Genomic DNA, 18,298 nt, shown 5'->3' on the forward strand with positions numbered 1-18,298 from the left:
GGGCACCCTGGAGGACAGCGGTGAATAAACCCCGAACAGCACTGGGTTGTCGTGCAGAGGAGTTGGGTTGTTCCCTCTCGCAGGAGGGGGGGAGGATGAAGGAGGGAGGACACGGTGGTTTTCCACCGTAGCTCTTGTGGGAAGGACGTGAAGAAACCGCCTGAACGTGCGACGGTGGTGGCTTAGGCTGCTTGAAAGGACTTTTTGTTTTTAAGTGGTTGAAATAGGTGCAGCTTTTTAAGGATGAGTCGGATAGGTGCCTTTTTGGGGTAGTCACAAGCCAGAGGCCCCTTTCCTGGCACTGAGCTGTATCCCTAAATCCCCTTTATCCCCTCTAACCCCAAACCTTCATCCCGGAGCTGCAAGACACCACCTTTGTGCATCCCAACGGAGGGTCCCCAGAGGAATATGGCACTGGCCCTCTGGGAGCCCTCCTGGCATTAGGGGTTGTACTGTGTACACATCCTCTGCCTTTCACAGCACGGAGCTGTGTTGACCTGGGAAGTGTTTACAGGGTTCCCTTGCCTGCAGCTCGTGATTCCAGGGACTCAGCAGCACAGCCCTGCTGTCAAGACAAAGACAAAAAAAAAAGGGGCCAAGAGTTTTGTGTGGGGGCTGATATTGAGCTGCTCACAAACCTCTTGTGGCTCAACTTGTTTTTATGATGTTTAAGTGCGAGAAATTTAGACTGGAGAAACTTTTGAAGTCTCTTCCAGTCTAGTCTCATATCTTAATTTACCTTTTCAAAATGTGATGCTGCTAATGGACAGGTCCTGGTAGGAGCAGGAATTATTCCTCAGGCCTTAATTAGGTGGTGTGAGAAAGCAGAACACAAAGATGTTAATTGCCTTAATCAACCCTTGATTTTTAAGGTGAGCAACAGCTGGTAAATATGAGCATGAGGGAACTGAAGCTGGTCAATTTCTGAAGACATTTATTTTATATGTAGTTCATATATAAAATTAAGAAGTAAACAAGTTTTTTTTAGTGTTATATATAGCTTATTTCATAGTTTATTTTACAGTTCTGTTTTACCTGAAACATGCGAAGGGGATATGAAGGAAAGGGATGATACCTCTTGCTGGTGCTTTGTGCTGCCTTGGCTGTGCTGTGACATGGTTTTGTAGACATAGTGTTTAATTTTTGCATGTGCATTTGGTCACTTGCATCACTGTTATTGCAGGAGGTCTTTGCTTACCTGGTTACTTGCTGTTTGTTTCAGGTATCACTTGGGTGCTGGTTTACCGGACAGACAAATACAAGAGATTAAAGGCTGAAGTGGAAAAGCAGAGCAAGAAATGTAAGTACCCTTCAGACATCAGAGAACGTGTCCTGCTGCTCCTGCTTTAGCAGGTGTCAGATTGAGTAATAGCTGTGCCCTGAGAAATTCCTGCAGGGAGTGAGAACTTTCTGCAGCTTGGATTTCATAGGAGCCAAATTCTAGAAGTTACATAAATCTGTAGTGAGGGGACTTTGTCCTTAATTCTTGTCTTTTGCTGGAGGAAGCTCAGCACAAAGACCTGTTGCCTTATCTGAATTGCCCCTCCTGTTAATGGAGTAAGAGATGGGTACTGGCATCTGTTTTTCTGAACAGGAGTGGCTAATGTCTGAAATAAATGCCTGAAGTGTGTTCGAAGATGCAATTTCTGCCTTTCAGGGGTGAAAAGGTGAATTTGAGGTCTGTTGTGAGAAAGTTCTGGGGTTGAGTAATGAATAACATGAGAGGAAAGCATTATGTGTGAAGATTAGGAGTGATAATTAGTGACGGGGGGATGAGTAAAGACCAAGTCATCATAGAAGGTCTGAGCTATCAGCTGATGTAAAATAAATTATACTAATGTAAACTGAAAACTAACAGAATTAATTAAGGAAATAAGCTCCATTTTCATTCCATAGGGAGGACATGAGAGAGACCTGGGAGCGGTTGAGCAAAGGATGAGGGAGGAAGGGGAAAAGGGAGCTGAGGGTGAGCAGTCAGAAGATGTGCTTTGGATATTAAGAGAAATGGTGAAGGAGAGGGGCTGATCATGAAGTGTTTCAATGGACCTGTCTGTACTGGAAGCCAAGGAGTAGAGGAGAAATTCATCTGACCTTTCAAACTCAACTATGTGAACCCTACACAGGTTAGAGCAGTAGGAGACTGCATACAACAACTGGAGCCAAAATAGAGCTGGTTTTACCTTAAAAATATTTCACTGGGGTGTCAGTGCTCCTAATGCACGAGAGAACAATATCATCACTTATTGCTCTTGCCTGTCCAGCTCATTCCAGCCTTCCCTGAGGCAAAATAAACTGAGGAGTTCAAGTGTAGTCGTACTTGTATCACAGCTCCTACATTGGGGCTTTTGTCACCGCGGCAGCAGCAGACAAGGATTGCATCTCTGCCTGCCTCACTTTAATCCCACTTGTCCTATGTGCACGATGGAATTAGCCCCAAAAGAGCCAGTTAGAGAAGTAGTTGAAACCCAGCTGAAAACTTAATGTCCTTGTGTGTTTGTGCTGTTCAATTCCGAGGGCAGTTAGCAGGGCTTAATCTCTGGGGCTTAATGACTGTTGTAAGAGTTTAATGCTGTTTGTTTTTATAGCTCTCCTGGTATCTAGGCTATCATCTGTGAAGGGAAAGACCTGAGGTTCATGCATCTCAATTAGTTTCTGATCTCCTTGTTCGTTTCCCCACCCCCAAGAAAAAAAAAAAAAGGTAAAGCTAAATAAGGAGTCACTAAAAATTCAGCTTTGCTTTTCTTTTTCCTTCCCCTCCTGTTCTGAGGACAGCTGGCTGACCTGGTGGCTTACAACTTGCTAAGTGGACCACTCGAGCCACACCTTTCAGCTGTTATCTAACACATCTGAAACAGGAAAAAACACATTTGAGATCTTTGAGCTCTCCCATGAGAGTCCTAGTGATCCTTAGCATTTGCAAAAACAAAGGGGCCCGAGTAATGTGCTTAAGGAGACATTGTTACTCCTTAGTTTCATCTCTTCCTGTCCTCCTGGGGAGGAGGCACAGTTGTCTGAGGCTGCTGCAGAGATTGTAGTCAGTGTTCTGGGGGTAGATTTGCAAGGCTGGAGGCCATCCCTGGAATTTCTGCTGTGTTGTCATGTATGTTCCCGTGTCTTTGGAGACTGCTTGACACTCTTTGTTCTGCTGGAACCATAGGAGAATTGGGGCTGTTCCTTTGGGTTGGCATAAGGCTGTCTCGAGTTTAGAGTCAGGGGCCATGGGGTTATGTGGACCAGGGTAGGGGGGGACTGATCAGGTTTCCCCAGCTGACAAAAGGAAAGTTATGGAGAGAGCCTTCTGTGACTGCTGGGTTCGTTGAGTCATCTGGCACCTCTCTCCAGTATTCCCTAGGGCACAAGCTCCCTGTTTTTCCCCTCGTTTCAGCCTGCCTTTCGGAGATGCAGTTGTTCTTAGGAAAAAGCAGTTGTCTCAATACATTGCCATGGAAGAGATGATGTTCAGGTAACTTGTCTGGGTCAGAGTGGTTTTCTGAGCAGTTGTGACTGACTCACAGGCATTGAGTAGGGCAGTTCTACAAATCCTTGTGTGGTTTGGAAGTCTGGCTGGTTTTTATTTCCTCTGTGCTTTGAAATCAGGGCTAGAAGGTCTGTGCTGACCTGGTCCTTCGTATGGGAGGACAGTCCTAGTGCTCAGGTATCTGTGAGCTAACAATGAGCCAAATCTCTGTTGATAAGGTAGATATGGTAGATGCAGTTTACATAGATAAAGGAAAAATGGCTGCTATCTGTTGCTAGATCATGGTCATGCTTTATCATCCTCACTTCTTGTAGTACTTTTGTTATAGTTCTTGAATTAAAAATGTCTCTTACTTCCTGGAGAAACCTTGCTGTCAGCAGAACATTTGCAGACGAGCAGCACATTTACCATGTTACAAGTGCACTGTGCTGGCTCTACGTGAGCCTTGCTTGCTGCAGTGGTAGTGGGTTGCAGATGCCTGGTGAGTGTCTGATTTGGGGTTTTATACCTTAGAGCTTAGGCTCCTACTTTAAAATATTGCAAATACTTCAGTGCTAATTGATTGAAGAATGGAGGGGCTGTGGCTGACTGCTTGGGCAGCGTTTCCCCTGAGAATGCCGGCCTGGGGAGAAGGGATGTGCGAGAACACAGGCTGTCCTGTATTCTGCTTCCCACTGCAGATAATTGTGAGCAGAGCTGACCACAAAGCTCTTTTCATTGCACTTGCTGAATCAAAAGTACTGTCTAGTACTAATGACAAATCAGCAAGGGTCACTTGAGCCAAAATTGTCCCCAGACTGCTCAGTCTACAATGTAATGGGCTCTTGACAGGGTTCTAAATTAACCCTTTAAATATGTTGATATCTTATCCAGGGTTTTGAGTTTTTTAATTGTAGTTTTTAATTGATTGGTGTAATCATCCCTGATAGTTGATAACTTACTGATTCTGAGTATGTTCTTAGTCATAGCTAGCTGCTTTGTGCCCCACTTCTCTACAGGAGTAAAATGTTTTGTTTGGTGTGTGGAAAAGGAGTGGTGGTATCCCTGTGCAGAAATGATGGAATATCTTTTCATTTGGCAGTGGAAAAGAAGAAGGAAACGATAACTGAATCAGCAGGCCGACAGCAGAAAAAGAAGATAGGTAAGACTGGTGCCTCAGAAATGAGGGAAAGCTGAGAAACTTAAGTCATGATCCTTTCAAAAATATTTACTTATTTTGCCTTGCTCTTCCAAGGCAGGAGACATCCAGCCTTCTGATGGCTTTGGTCACATGGGCGGATCACTGAGAGGAGCAGCACCACTTGCTGAACTCATTGACTTTTCTCTCCCATTTTAGCCATGATTGTTATTAATTTCTCTTGTCAAAGCTCTTTGCAATGCACTGGCAACTTGCAATAGCTGTAGGACTCTGTGATTGTAATTTTTGGATCTTTTTTTTTTTTCCCCCTCGTTTGAACACTTCAGAGCTGAAGGTGTTTATGTTGACTGTAACTGTCCTTAGATTTATCTCAAATTTGATAAACTAGTTTTGCTCAATTTTAGGCAGTGATTTATTTTTCCATTCTTTTTCACTGTCAATAAGCTGAAGTCTTCCTAAGTAAAGGTAACTCTTTAAGTACTGAACTAAGCAAGAACAAGGTAAAGAGATGCTTAAGGGACGTGAGCTTTTAGGAAGTTCTGTTATCTGCAGGACTTGCAACATGCAGCAAAGCTCAGTTAAGTTATTACAGAAATTGTGGCAGGAACACTTCTGAGAGCTCCTGGGAGTTGGTTTCCTCATTCCTCTGTAACTCCAGGTAGCTGGATTAGTCATTTGATCTGTACAAAGCTTGGGAATTATAAACACATCTTCAAACAGTTCTTCCTAGGTAGAAAACCTGTTGTCCTTAGATTCCTGAAGGGACAGGAGCCAAACGCTTCCTCTTGTGTGTTTTCAGTTCTTCATCTTGAATAATCCCTGTGTGGGATGAACACTGCCTGGTGGATAAGGCAACTTTGAAAGTGACCCTGTGTAACATCTACACATAACATTAAAAAGTGTGACAGTGGCTTTTTTTTTGCAGGGCACCATCCAAGCTATGTTCCTAGCAGACAATATTGTACTTGTGCTTGGACTAAACTAATAAACAGTAGAATCTGAGGAATTCAGATGCTCCACCAATTTTTTTATACACTGAAATAATCTTGTTTTGCTGATGGAAAAACAAAGCACAAAGGGACTAAGATCAGAACTTAGGAAGTGACCACTGATTTTGTTTGCTGTGATGCTTGCTGGCCAGACCTAAGATACTGAGGCTGATTTTTTTTATTTTTCCAAGTGCTGCATAACTTCAGTATCTCATTTGTTTTCAGGCAAAGCTGAATTCCTGATGTTTCTGAAAAATTAGGCCCTAAATGTCAAGCTGGACTTCCAGAAAATGACTCACAGCTGTTAACTGCTTTTGAAATCTCTGATTTCAGTAACTCTATTGGATGTCAAATCACTCTGCAAGATGTGGCATTGTTGTAACAGCAAATTTACTTGTGCTGGAGTGCCTCTGAATTCTACCATTTTAGTTAACGAAAAATAAATATTGACTGAGGCTTTCTGGATAAGTAGCAGCTGTGGTACAGACCTGCCTCAGTTGCCATCTGTTCTGTGCACAGAGTAAGACAGGAGGTGTGTGGATGATATTTCTTGGTTTCATAAGGGGTGAATCATGCATGTGCACAAGGAGGTAGGGTGAAAGTTGCAGGAGAAGGCTTAATTTGGTGCTTCCTACTTGTGAAACTTCAGTTCACTTCACACTTAAAAATTTCAGTCACATTGTGTCTAAATCACCTTTTGACACTGCTGGGAACGGGACACCTTTAACATTGTGGTGTGGCTTTTTGTCATTTCATCTTAAGAAATTAATTTGGTAGCTTAAACTTTGCTACTGCTTTCTGTTTCCATGTGCCCCTGGAAGGAAAGACAGTGACATTATCAGGAATCCACGTGAATGCTGGATGAACAGTAACACCCAGAGCCTGTTTGTTTGGAATTTGTAGAAATAGGTGAGAGACAGTTCAGGTATATTGGGGGATCTCGGCTGTGTTCTTTTCCCTGTGTAACCTTTAGCCCACCTAAAAAGATGGCTAGTTATGTAGCAGAGGGGAAAAAACAAGTATTTGTGCCAAATGTGATTCCTGAAGAACTGGCTTGAGGTTGCTGAAATGTCCCAGAACAAGATTCTCCACCTGGGTCAGGAAGCAGGTGTCTGGAAAGTTCCTGCCGGAGTGGATGGTTTGTAGTTAGGAGCAACTGAAAATAGCCAAGAGGATTCTAAGAAATTGGGTAGGGGTGTTGCTGTAGCTTTTTGTAACACTGTGAGTCTCTGTGCTTAGAGAGAGAATTGTGGAGCTTCTGTTTCATGGGCCTCTTGTACTGAAACTTCAGTGGGATCCCTGGAAAATCACACTTGACAGTCCTTCTGCGTCACTCCCTCTTCATTCACGCTGTTCTTTTGATATTTCTTCATCGTCCACATCCTTACTTCAGCTGGGTGTTGCTCCCAAGCCCTGGCTGCCCCTCTGGATCCTCAGTCTGAGAGGAGCACAGGGGATGATGGGGACATGGGACAAGAAAGGTGACAGGTAGTGGATAATGCTCGAGGCCAGAGCAGTCCTCCAATGAGGGGCATGGAAAATGTCCTCTCTGATCTCTGAGTATCTTTGAAGTTTGTGGTGACTTAAGGACAGACTAAATTTCCAAAGGAGTATTTTAAAGTATTTTCTGCAAAGCACAGTAATACACACATTACTGAATCTCATGTAGGAAATCTATCTTTGGAGAACCTCCTAGGTGTGACAAGAGTCCAAAATTCATTACCGAAACAAGCAGGATGTTGGCATTGCTGAGGTGCAGCTCCCAGCTCTTTGTGTTGTTTCAAAGTCCCTTCTGACACCTCCAAAATGAAATCTTTACTTACACAACGTATTTACAGTGGTGTGTGGCAAACTGAGACCACTTTCTTTGGGAACTGTGATATAGGGGCACTGTCTCTGATCTCTGGCTATAGTGTTCATGCTACTGTGTCGGTTGAGTTAGCAAATCTGACATTCGGTGCATTTCTTTCAGAAGTGCTGAATGTGTGATTCCAGCCACCTCCTCTCTTTGTGCCAGCCTTGCTGCACGTTGCTGTGGTGGAGAAATGGTTGGCTATGTACAGTTTTTTTCACTTTCTACTGTCTGGCAGAGGGAGCTGGAGTTGATTTTGGAAGTGTTATTTGTTTGCACAGCCAAAAAGGTTAAGTCTTCCTGGAAATGAAAACACTCTGGTTTCTAGGTTGACAGAACTGATTATAACTGTTGTTTTTGTCTTTGCAGAGAGACAAGAAGAGAAGCTGAAGAATAACAACAGGGACTTGTCAATGGTATGAAAATTAAACCCAGTTCCCAACTGCTGAGGATTTCAGTCAGTTTTCCAGCAGAAAGGTTTTGTTCAACTGGCAGACATAGCTGCTTTTCTTCCTGAAAAGTCCTTCTGGTTTTTCTCTAATAATTCTCTACAGATTTTAGTGTGAGCCACAGAGTTCTCCAGCAGTTACTGCCTCATCTCTCATGCCAAACCTTAGCCATTTTCAGCTTTATAAGTCTCCATGATGTTTTCAAAGTAGAATTTGTCTGACTTCTTGTAACTTCAGTAATTGTAATGATCCCCTGCTGACTGGTTGTGTAGGCTTAAGGAAAAAAAGAGCCTGTAGAAGGTAACAGGAAAATTCTAGAGCACTTTTTGGTTTTGTCTCCCTGATGCAATTCCTCACATCAGTGGCCTATGCTGTGCCTGCCTTTGTACCCAGCTGTTGACCGAACTTATCTTTGGGAGTTCTTCAATCACTTTTATAATCCCTCTGCCTTCTGGGTCATCATTTTTCCCTGTGGATTTCAGTGATCTGTACAAAGCCTGTTCATGAGGGCGTGAGCTCATAATTCTTCAGTGTAGGCCTGTTGTTTTGATTATCTCTGACCTTTCTGCTTGCAGGTTCGAATGAAATCCATGTTTGCCATTGGCTTCTGCTTTACTGCCTTGATGGGAATGTTCAACTCCATGTAAGTATCAACTTCCTGGATTTTTTTCTTAATTTTTTGTGGTGAATATATTCTCCACCTTCCCTTTATCACCTCAAATGTTGCAGTGACAGAGTCCAGCCAAGAACCATAACTAATCTGTATAAAATGGATCAATATTTCATATGAAGATGGGGTGGTTTAGCCACCACATGCACGTTCTGCTCAAGAGGGAACATTGAATACTGAAGACAATCAAGCTCAGTAAATTGCATTCAGTCTAGACACAGCTCTAATATCCTTTCTGTGTGGGAACATCCTGATTAGGGCAAGTCTGGGAGATGTCAGGCAAGCAGCTTCAGTCTTCAGCTACTTTGGCTTGACTATAATAGTGTGACCACAGAATGCTCTTGCAAGCAAAACTGGGTCAGCTCCCTTGTCCTTAGAAATGAGCTGTAATTGCAGAGTTTGTTGTTGCCCTACTTAAGGTGATCAGAGTCCAGATATTGGCAGGTCCAGGCATGGGCTTCAATCTCCCTTTGCTTTGAAAGTGACCTGGGATAGGTCCAGTTAAAAAAAACAACAACAAAGATAAAAAACCCCAAACTGGTTTACAGGGTTATAGAAAGCTTTGTTTCAGGTATGCAAATCTGAAAGACTTGTGCTCGACTTTTAAAACTTGCTTCACTTAAAATGTGAACTGTTGGCTGTTAAATCTGAAGATGACATGGATATGATTAGGATAACCTGTAGGAGGTTGCTTGATATCTGGGCAATATGCTTGTCCTCCAGACAGGAATTTACATCGTTGGGCACCAGAGTCTTTGGCCTCTGTGCTGGCAGTCCCTAGGATACAGTCAATTGTTATTTTACTGGAGATCTGTGGGTGGATAAATTGCAAACTTGGGGTAACATAATAACAGAAGTGCCACTGTGTGGATTCTTTATTTATTCAGCTTAGTCAGACTTCAGCATCTAGCATTCTCTGGGTGCTGGGAAGCTGAGCAGAGCAACACGGCACTAAAGGACTCTAAAATTTGGGTACAGTCTTGAGTCACTGACGTCTCATTTCACTGCAGCCCTGAGCAGGGCTGGAGGTGCATGGTGAGTCACATCCCCAGCAACAAGGTGTCTGAGGGGGATTTATAGTGCTGCACTCGAGGCCTTCAAGTGCTTGATGTGCTTATTTGGGTGCAATACAAACATCAAGACCACCCCTGCACTGAAACAAGTGGAAAAACAAAAGGCTTTACCCTACTCTGCCCACTTTCCTATAGGGGGAAGAGGCAGTTGTTCTGAGTATGCTGTGCCCAACTAGTATTACAGAACTGTAAATTTATTAAGAGCTTTAGGAAGGAACTGATTTGGGTTAAATCCTTTGTGTCTCCTCCTTCCATAGATATTAATCTTAAAAAAAAAGAAGAAACCAGCAAACTTAAAACCCACCAAGTTTACTTGCCTTGTTCCTCTTTTGAGGATTCCTGCCCACAGAGATCATGCTACTAGACAGAGGCTTTATGTGAACCTTTGGGCATATCTTTCCTTTAACTACCTCTTTCTTTAGAGGGAGCATGAACAGCAGAAGTATCCAGAGACCTCACTGATTGTTAGAGCTAGAATAACTTTCTTGCTATTAGCTGAGGTTATTGAATTAGAATCTAAAGATTTGACTGCCTGCCCTTTGGGGCTGCATAATTAAATCCTTGCTCCTGGTCTCAGTACAAAGTAGCCAGTGGACCTGAATCAAATGGCAGCTTTGGTGGGTGGTACCTGCACTGTCTGAAGCTGACAGTGGTTTGGTGGAGCTGGTTCTCATGTACTGCCAGTCTCTTGACACAGTATAAAGAGCAGCTGCTTGTTGCAGGAAGAGCAGCTCAGTTATGGATTTAGGAGGCTCTTAGACTTCCTCTTCTCCCTACTGCTGGTTCATCCATGGAGGCACTGTGGGTGTGGTACGAAAAGGAGAAAAAAGGGTGGCTGAGGCTTGCAATGGCTGCAGCCACATTTGCTGCTTTTCCTGGTCTTGAGTGAGGTCATGGCTTCAGGGGACAAAAGGAGCAAGGAATTGTGTGGAAGCAGCATTTTGTGCCACCCTTTGGACAAGTATTATGCAAATGCTGCTACTCTGTGGCTGGGCACCTCACGTTTGCCAAGTGCCAGCTCAGCCAAAATGGAAATTACTGGGATGAGCTGTTCTCCTTCTTAGCGTGTCAGTAGTAATGGGGCAGCAGGTTGGACCATGCTGGAAGGAAGCATCAAGAAGGCTGATTTAAACCCAAAGAGCAGAATGCTGTGCTCAAGACAAGCAGCTGAATGACTGTTGTGGCTTAAAAGGCAGCGAGATGTGTAGCAGTGGTGGCCTCCAAGCCACCAGGGATTTTTCCTGGGAGAGAAATTAGCTTCCGTGTGTCTCAATTCTCTCTTGCCAGAAACTTTTTAATGCAATCAATTCTCTGCCTTACTCTAGGAGTTGAGCATTTCAGTACCTCTTCATAACTGTGAAAACCTGCTGGAATTAAAAGCAGGTACCTCGGGGTGCTACTGCTGAAGTACTTGTCATTCTCACAGCAGGAATAACGTAGAATTTGAAGCCACTGGGGGATGTTACAGGGAGATAAACATCCGTTCCGAGCTCCTTTGCCAAACTGCCTGTGAGATGTAAACAAAGTTGGCGTGTGTTTGAGCTGTAGCTGTGTGAATGCATCTCCACAGGAAAGAAGGCTCATTTAGAATCTCTTGAAACAAGAAACACCTGTTCGAAAATCAGCACATGCAGAGAAAATAACATCCAAATATGCACATGCTGATGAGGCATCATACACACTCACTTCAAAAGATTGGGTTGACTGTCTGGCTTGGGAAAAATCTTTGCAAACTGGCCAGAATTCACACTCTGCTTGATGCCCTGGAATGTGGACCTGGAGGAATTCCAGGAGCAGGACATGCCGCTTGGAATATGCACTATCATCCTGCCTCTGCACTGCCTTGTCTTCAGAGCTAATGCAGAGAAGACTGGGGGTATTAAATGTGTTCTGTTGATGACCCTCTTGTGCTGAGGAGTGTGGTTGCTCCAGGAAAGAAAAAGGTGTCTTTTGATTTATTCTCTGCTTAAAAAAATGCTCTTTTGCTTAAAGCAAAGAGTCTGTCTTGTTGCAGTAACTGCAATACAGCAGGGTGACAGTCATCCATCATCTGTTGAAGTGCTGACTGGGAACTGATCTGCTAAATTTGACTGTTAAATAAAATGCACCAGAAAACTACAAAATACCGACCAAGATTTTATGAAACAACAGCTTGTCCAGTCCATCACTTAAATCACTATGAACTTCCTTGACTGTGCCAAAACTGTTATTGAGGGAAGCCTCCTTACCCTGTGGGTGCTTGGGTGTGGAGGGTTTGGTGAGAGAGGCGTGCTCAGTCTCCTTGGTGGAGGGTATGGAGAGGTGGGCTGGAGAAGGCAGCAAGGCTTCTTAGCCTTCCATGTGGTCTCATCTGCTCTGGGGGCCCGTTGAAGATGCTCACTTGTTCTTTCCATATCCAAATGCTCTTTTACTGTCCCCAGTTGTGATCCAGTGCTCTCTTTTCCAGATTTGATGGCCGAGTGGTGGCAAAGCTTCCCTTTATCCCCCTCTCATACATCCAAGGTCTCTCCCACCGCAACCTGCTGGGTGAGGATTACACCGACTGCTCCTTCATCTTCCTCTACATTCTCTGCACAATGTCCATCAGACAGGTGAGCACATTGCTGTCTCTCCTATGTGCCTGGAGCAGGGAAAGCACATCTCCATTCATGAAGAGGAATTTACTGCTGCAGTCCAGTATTGCACATATGATCTTTAATCCGTTGTTCCCCTTCATTCCTAGGCCTCATATTCAAAACAATTCTAGGTTGAGATCATAAAAACAGTCAATATCCTGGACTGACTTGGAAGACTTGACTAGAGACTTGCACCAGGACTCTAGGACAGAGTTGGCAGAAATGGATTCCTGATTTGTATGATAACTTTGTGGATTGCCATACCAAGAGATTGTCTCCATCAGAAGCCAATCTGAATCCTACTTTTTAGTAATTATGACTTTTACAGTAATGTGTGCATCTTTACAAACAGTAGCAGCTTTAGGGGAAATTTCCTTGGTGACTAGTAGTTCTATAAAGGTTTCATCAGCCCATGAAGTTGCTAAAAAAGTGAGGAAAAAGTTAAACCTGCTCTTTTGGGTTTGTCCTTCCTGTGTTTGCTGGCTGCCTGATTTTTTTCAGTCTTAAGAACATTACCTTGGATGTCAAGTCTCTCCCGGTGTCAGGGACTTGACAGAGACAGAGAGGGTCTGTTATGATAAGCCAAGAGTAGGATCCACACAGCTCTCCAGATTAGCTCAGTAGTCCCATCTTTTGGAAGAGGGTGAGGATATCAGTAAGGATAAGAGAAGTGCCTGTTCAGGAAGGTTCACTGGCAGCTTAAGTGGCAGAATGGCCAATGAGGACAAGAGGGCCTTCTCAGTGCAGCCAGAAGTTTACTTTGTTTTCCAGATTTTTCCAGATTAAAAGACTCTGGGGGCTGGATGAATGCTGGTGCAACTAGCTGCAAATTACCTGTGCTTCTGTATTTTGTTTGCCTTTTCTTTGATTTTCTTCCTGAATTCCAGCTGCTTTTACTTGGGGGGTGGCAGGGGACTTAGAAAGACTTATAGCACATCAGCATAGGGAAGTGATGTGTTATACCAGATACTGTCAGAAGTTAGGATGAGCTTCATGGAGCAGCTCCATAACAGAGACTTCCTTTAGTCACGAAGTGCATGCTAATAAATGGAATTCTCCATAGCCTTTTGTATTGGATGCTTGTGTTGAAATGGATCTGTGTCTGGTCCTGTGCAAAATTCTACATAACTGTAGAATAACTTATGTTGAAATGATCACTTGGAGTTCACCTGGCCCACCCCTCACTCCAGGCAGGCGCAGCTTCAGAGTACCAAAGGCCAGGGGATTCCTGACTGTTTGCTGCAAGACAAACTTTCACTTCCCAGTGACTTGGGAACTGGAGCAGTGTTTGCTGCTTTGAAAGAAATGAGACATTTTTAGCTCTTAAGATCACCTTCCAGAATTCCTGGTATGCTGTAGTCTGATGCTGTTCCTTCAAGCAATCTTGTCTGGTGCTGCTCCGTGCTACTCACCTGTTACATGGGAAGTCCTCTCTTTGCAATGTTGCAAGTTACATGAAACTAAATAGCACTGCCAGCAAGATTTTTCTGCACCCATCTGGTTGATTGGGGAACTCCTTTGCTGGAAAATCCCCCATTTTTGTCCAAAAATATAATTCCTGTGGTTAGTCCTAGTCCTGGGAATTTCCTGCTGTTTCATATGGTGAAATTGGTGGATGGCATGAACTCAGAAAGGCTGAGCTCTTTGCAGTGGTTTGGCCTTTCAAGAGAAGTTCTGGGAAAAAAAAATTGCCCCTGTGCTTGAGAGGTCATGCTGGAGGCCCTGTGGAGGAGGGAAGTTAGTTTATTGCTTTGGAGAAGGGTGTTTGTGCTCCAAAGTGTTAGACTGCAGTCTGCATAATGCTGCCTTATCTACCTGATCATGGTTAGCATGAATTAACATGGATTCCTGCAGTTCTCCAGCTGTCAGGCACTTTCTTCCTCCTTGGTATCTGGAGGGAAGGGCAGGGACACTCCAGTTTGCTCAAAAGGAGGAACTAAAGCTGTGATTGCTGCTGGCATCCTACTCCTGGCTTTATTGCTATTTGAAAGAACCTAGGTGATAACAGCATTGGGAGGAGGACTTTGAAGTGCTGTGAGAGGCCAGGGGAGGGGGCATGAAAGTAATTAAGGGCTTAAAATGGTGCCAAAGACTTGCACTTAGTGTTTTTCAATGACCTTGGAGGTGAAAGTTTTGTGATCCTTTGTATTTCACTGTGTTCAGAAGGGGAAATCTTGCCATGTTAGCTTCAAAACAGCTGCTAGCCCAAGGGAGGAGAACTGATATGGGAGTTTGTGTCTGGCTTGATGCTGCTCACACAAGAGGAGGAGTGGAGGTGTACCAAAAGTCAGGGAACAGGTTACAAACAAACTAAGGAGATCATACATCCTTCAGCCTTCCCTGGAGCTACCTGTGAAGGGATCAATGGCAGGGAAGAGAGATGCTCCTGTAGAGCTCAGAGGTGGAGGAACTCTTGTGTGTGTGAAAAAGCAGTGACCTGATGGGAAATGCAGGGGAGTACGTGAGGGTGGGAGGCTTAACTGGACGGTGGTTACATTAGTGGGACAGGCAGGAGCAGCATCAGGCACTCTCTTCATGGGGCCCTCAGGCATGTGGGGGTGATAAACTCTTCAAACACTGACTGGGAAGCTTGCTGCCTGTGACCTGGCCAGCATCTCCCAAAATAGTCACCTCACAGTGAGTAACTTCCTTTGCGCTGTTCCCAGCTCTCCCTGGCACGTAAATCCTGTCTCCTAGTTCCTCCTGCCTTCCTGTTTGGAGAGAGGAGGGTTGCTGGGAGAGGCCTTCCAAGGGTCCTTGAGCTGTTGGGTTTCAGCTGGGAAAGTCTGCTGGGCTGGGTGGGAGGTGTAATGTCAGGGTTACATCCTCTGTCCCCGCTCCTGGTTCTGAGCTCCCAGCCTTCACCTGTGCTGTTTGGGAAGAGGGATATGCTGCTGTTCCTCGGGCGTTTGCTGGTCTTCACTTCCTTTTCACACGCATCTGAACTGTAGATTAGGCTGCTTGTCACTGAAACGTGTTCCCAGTGGGAAGGGGAGCCAGCAATTATCCCTCCTGCCAGGAGTGCACTTTCCCACAGAGCCTGGTCTTTAGGGCAGGGAGCCACTTGCTGCCTTGAGGCCCCTTCTGGGTTTGAAGACAAAAGCAGAAGCAGATCCTGTCCTTCCTGCAGTCATTTGAGGGAAGATCAGAAAAGCTTGGATGGGGAATTTGGATTTTTAGTCCTCCCTCCATGCTCCTGGAGGTAATGGTCATGTTTGTGTTGGAAGTAGACTCTGCAGACTTCCTTGTGTAAGGTGTCCCACAGCAGACAGGACAAGGTTTCTGCTGAACCTTGCCCCATCCCTGGTGTTTCCAGCTTTGTAGACTTCAGGATTGCTATCCAGAAAAACTTGCTTTGGAGCTAGTGCATGATGCTATCTGCCTTCCACAGCATGGAGGGGACTACATGGAAGGATAATGCTGGAGACTGACTGTGGTCTGGAATTCACATACAGACTATCATCTCCCTTCCTCTTAGAACTGTTCAAGCAGTTGGAGTAAACTTTAGCACCACAGTTCTCCTCTCCCTCCATGCTAAAAGGAACAGGTCGGAGGCAGTGCACACTTCTTCGGTTCCATGGATTCTCTGCTCCACGGGTGAGCCGGTAGGAAGATCGCACGATACTGGTCCTGCCTGCTGCTGGCTCTTCAGCACCCTCTGGTGTTACTGGATCTGTCCCTCGGCTGCTCGTTTCCTCCTTTCTGTCCATTGCTTGACTAAGGAAGTGCCGAGGGGAGCAGCCTCGCAAAGGAGTTAAATGCTCTCGTATATATTCAGTTGCTGAACATCAGCCAGTGGCTGGGTTATGGACTTCTGGACCTCACGTAATTCCTCTTCAAGTGTTCCCCTCCTTTACTGTCATGCTTCTGTGTGGGCTGAAACCTTCCTTTTCATAGTCTCCACCTGGAATGATTCCTGATTGTTTTATTTTAATGTAGCTACTGTGGAACTAGAAAACTATCTGCCTTTTATTTTTTTTTTTATTTTTTTTTTTTTGGTTTATTCTCCTTCCTGTCTGACATATCCTGACAGTTATTTTGCAGAGGACACTCAGGTTTGAAGAGAATCCTCCTTCCTCCTTTTGTTGTCTCAATAGCCAGGACTCAGCTGGTGACATGAGGAAGACACAGTTTTCTTCTTTCCCTTACATAAGATGTCCCTGTTGTGCCAGCACTGCAGGAGCAGCATCTCGAGCTGGAGTTCCTTACAGTGAAGCATGAAACCCAAAGATGGCTCTTTGTAGTCGTACTGTTGTGAAATTTAAAAGAAATTTCTCAAAAATCAGGAAAAACATAAAATTTAAATATTCTGCTGTGATTTTTTTTTTTTTTTTTAAAAAAGCTTATGCCTGGCTCTGCTAATTAATTCTTTCCCTGTTTGTTGTTTTCCACTGAAACACCCTGCTGGGATGCAGATGAGGTCATCTCAATAGTCAGGTTTTGGGGTTTGCTGCATACGTCCTGTTATCGTGCATGTCTCCACCGCCCCATTGTTCTGTCTGCAGCACTAGCATTCATGCTAATTCTGTGCCTAAGCTCCTGACTTGGACTTGGCACACACTGTGGTTGCCATGCTGCTGACCCAAATTCCGGCTGCATTAGGAGAGGGCCTTCCTCGCCAGCTTGCAGACCCTCTGGCTCTGAGGGCCGCCATCAACAGTGCTTTCTGGAATTTGGGAAGACCAAGGGCTGTGTGGTGCTACCTGTGAGCAGCTGTTGGGAACCTGCTCCTGAGTGTGCACTGCAGTTAAATTGCAAAGATATTGTAGGTTGATTTTAATCCAACACGTGCATAAAGACACTGACAAGGCACCTGCCAGCTGACTGTGGGGTGTGTAGCTGCAGGTGGAAAAGAACCCTCAGCCAAAATGTGGATTTGGTAACCAGAGGCTTTTTTTGAGGTGGGGAAGAGTGGCCCAGCTCTAAATGTAGCTGTAGGGGAGGATTGTCTGGCTCTCTGCTAAGCTGGGTTGAACATAGAGGGTTGAACATACAGGGATAGAGGTCCAACAAACAGTAGCCAGATGGATAAGGCTGTGTGGGTGAGAACCTGAATCTGTTGAAACTAGTGGGGAGGTTTTACTTGTGCTACTGGAGAGGGTCCAGCAGAGGCCACAAAGATGATTCTGGGGTCAGAGCATCTCTCTAATGAGGAGAGACTGCAGGAGCTGGGCCTGTTTAGTCTGGTGAAGAGAAGACTGAGAGGGGATCTCATCAACTCACATAAATATCTCAAAGGTGGGTGCCAAGAGGATGGTGCCAGACTCGGTTCACTGGTGCCCAGTGACAGGATGAGGAGCAGTGGATGTAAACTAAAACACAAGGAACTTCACCTCAACAGGTGGAGGAAGAACTTCTTTACACTGAGGGCGGCAGAGCACTGGAGCAGGCTGCCCAGTCTCCCTCTCTAGAGACATTCCAAGCCCACCTGGATGCATCCCTATGTCGCCTGCTCCAGGTGACCCTGCCTTGGCTTTGGGGGGGTTGGACTGGATGATCTCCAGAGGTCCTTCCAAACTAACAATTCTGTAACTCTGTAAGCAGAGTTGGGATTTCTTCCTCTTTGTCTCCCTCATCATGGTCTGACACTATCCTGCTCTTTGTTCTTGTTTCCGCAGAATATCCAGAAGATGCTCGGTCTTGCTCCTTCCCGGGCTGCCACCAAGCAGGCAGGAGGCTTCCTTGGCCCCCCACCTCAGGCAGGGAAGTTCTCCTAAAGCACAGCCTTCATGGAAGGCCTGGCCAGTGCACTAGACTGCCTTTGGGAGGTAACAAGATGGGATTCCGCACCAGGCATCACCTGTCCAAACAAAACCAGGCTATGCAGTATTGAAATCATCATCCATTTGGAGTGTTCCACCAGCAGTTGATGGCTCATCAAACCAGGAAACATCTCTGAGAAGATAACTCGACCTTTTGTTTCTGAGAAATAAACGGCATGGGCATGTTAATTAATGAATGTGTCTTAATTGGGTGATGGAGCGCCGCCCGGGGCCGCGGGTTCGGCTCCATCCCGGCGGGCACGCCCCTGGAT

The 18,298-nt window shown here is 45.1% G+C and overlaps 1 protein-coding gene across 1 annotated transcript in view; it reads left to right on the forward strand.

Annotated features, from left to right (window-relative positions):
* Positions 1-18,221, forward strand: part of TMCO1 (transmembrane and coiled-coil domains 1) — a 23,818-nt gene extending 5,597 nt beyond the window's left edge. The window contains exons 3-8 of the mRNA XM_029962222.1: positions 1,184-1,300; positions 4,560-4,619; positions 7,827-7,873; positions 8,482-8,549; positions 12,096-12,240; positions 17,883-18,221. Coding sequence (XP_029818082.1) covers positions 1,184-1,300; positions 4,560-4,619; positions 7,827-7,873; positions 8,482-8,549; positions 12,096-12,240; positions 17,883-17,981 — 536 coding nt within the window. The 3' untranslated portion in view covers positions 17,982-18,221. The remainder of the gene's footprint in view (positions 1-1,183; positions 1,301-4,559; positions 4,620-7,826; positions 7,874-8,481; positions 8,550-12,095; positions 12,241-17,882) is intronic.
* The last annotated feature ends 77 nt before the right edge of the window (positions 18,222-18,298 follow it).

Source organism: Manacus vitellinus, unplaced genomic scaffold, assembly GCF_001715985.3.
Source record: "Manacus vitellinus isolate BGI_N305 unplaced genomic scaffold, ASM171598v3 scaffold_44_pilon, whole genome shotgun sequence".
Classification (NCBI taxonomy): domain Eukaryota; kingdom Metazoa; phylum Chordata; class Aves; order Passeriformes; family Pipridae; genus Manacus; species Manacus vitellinus.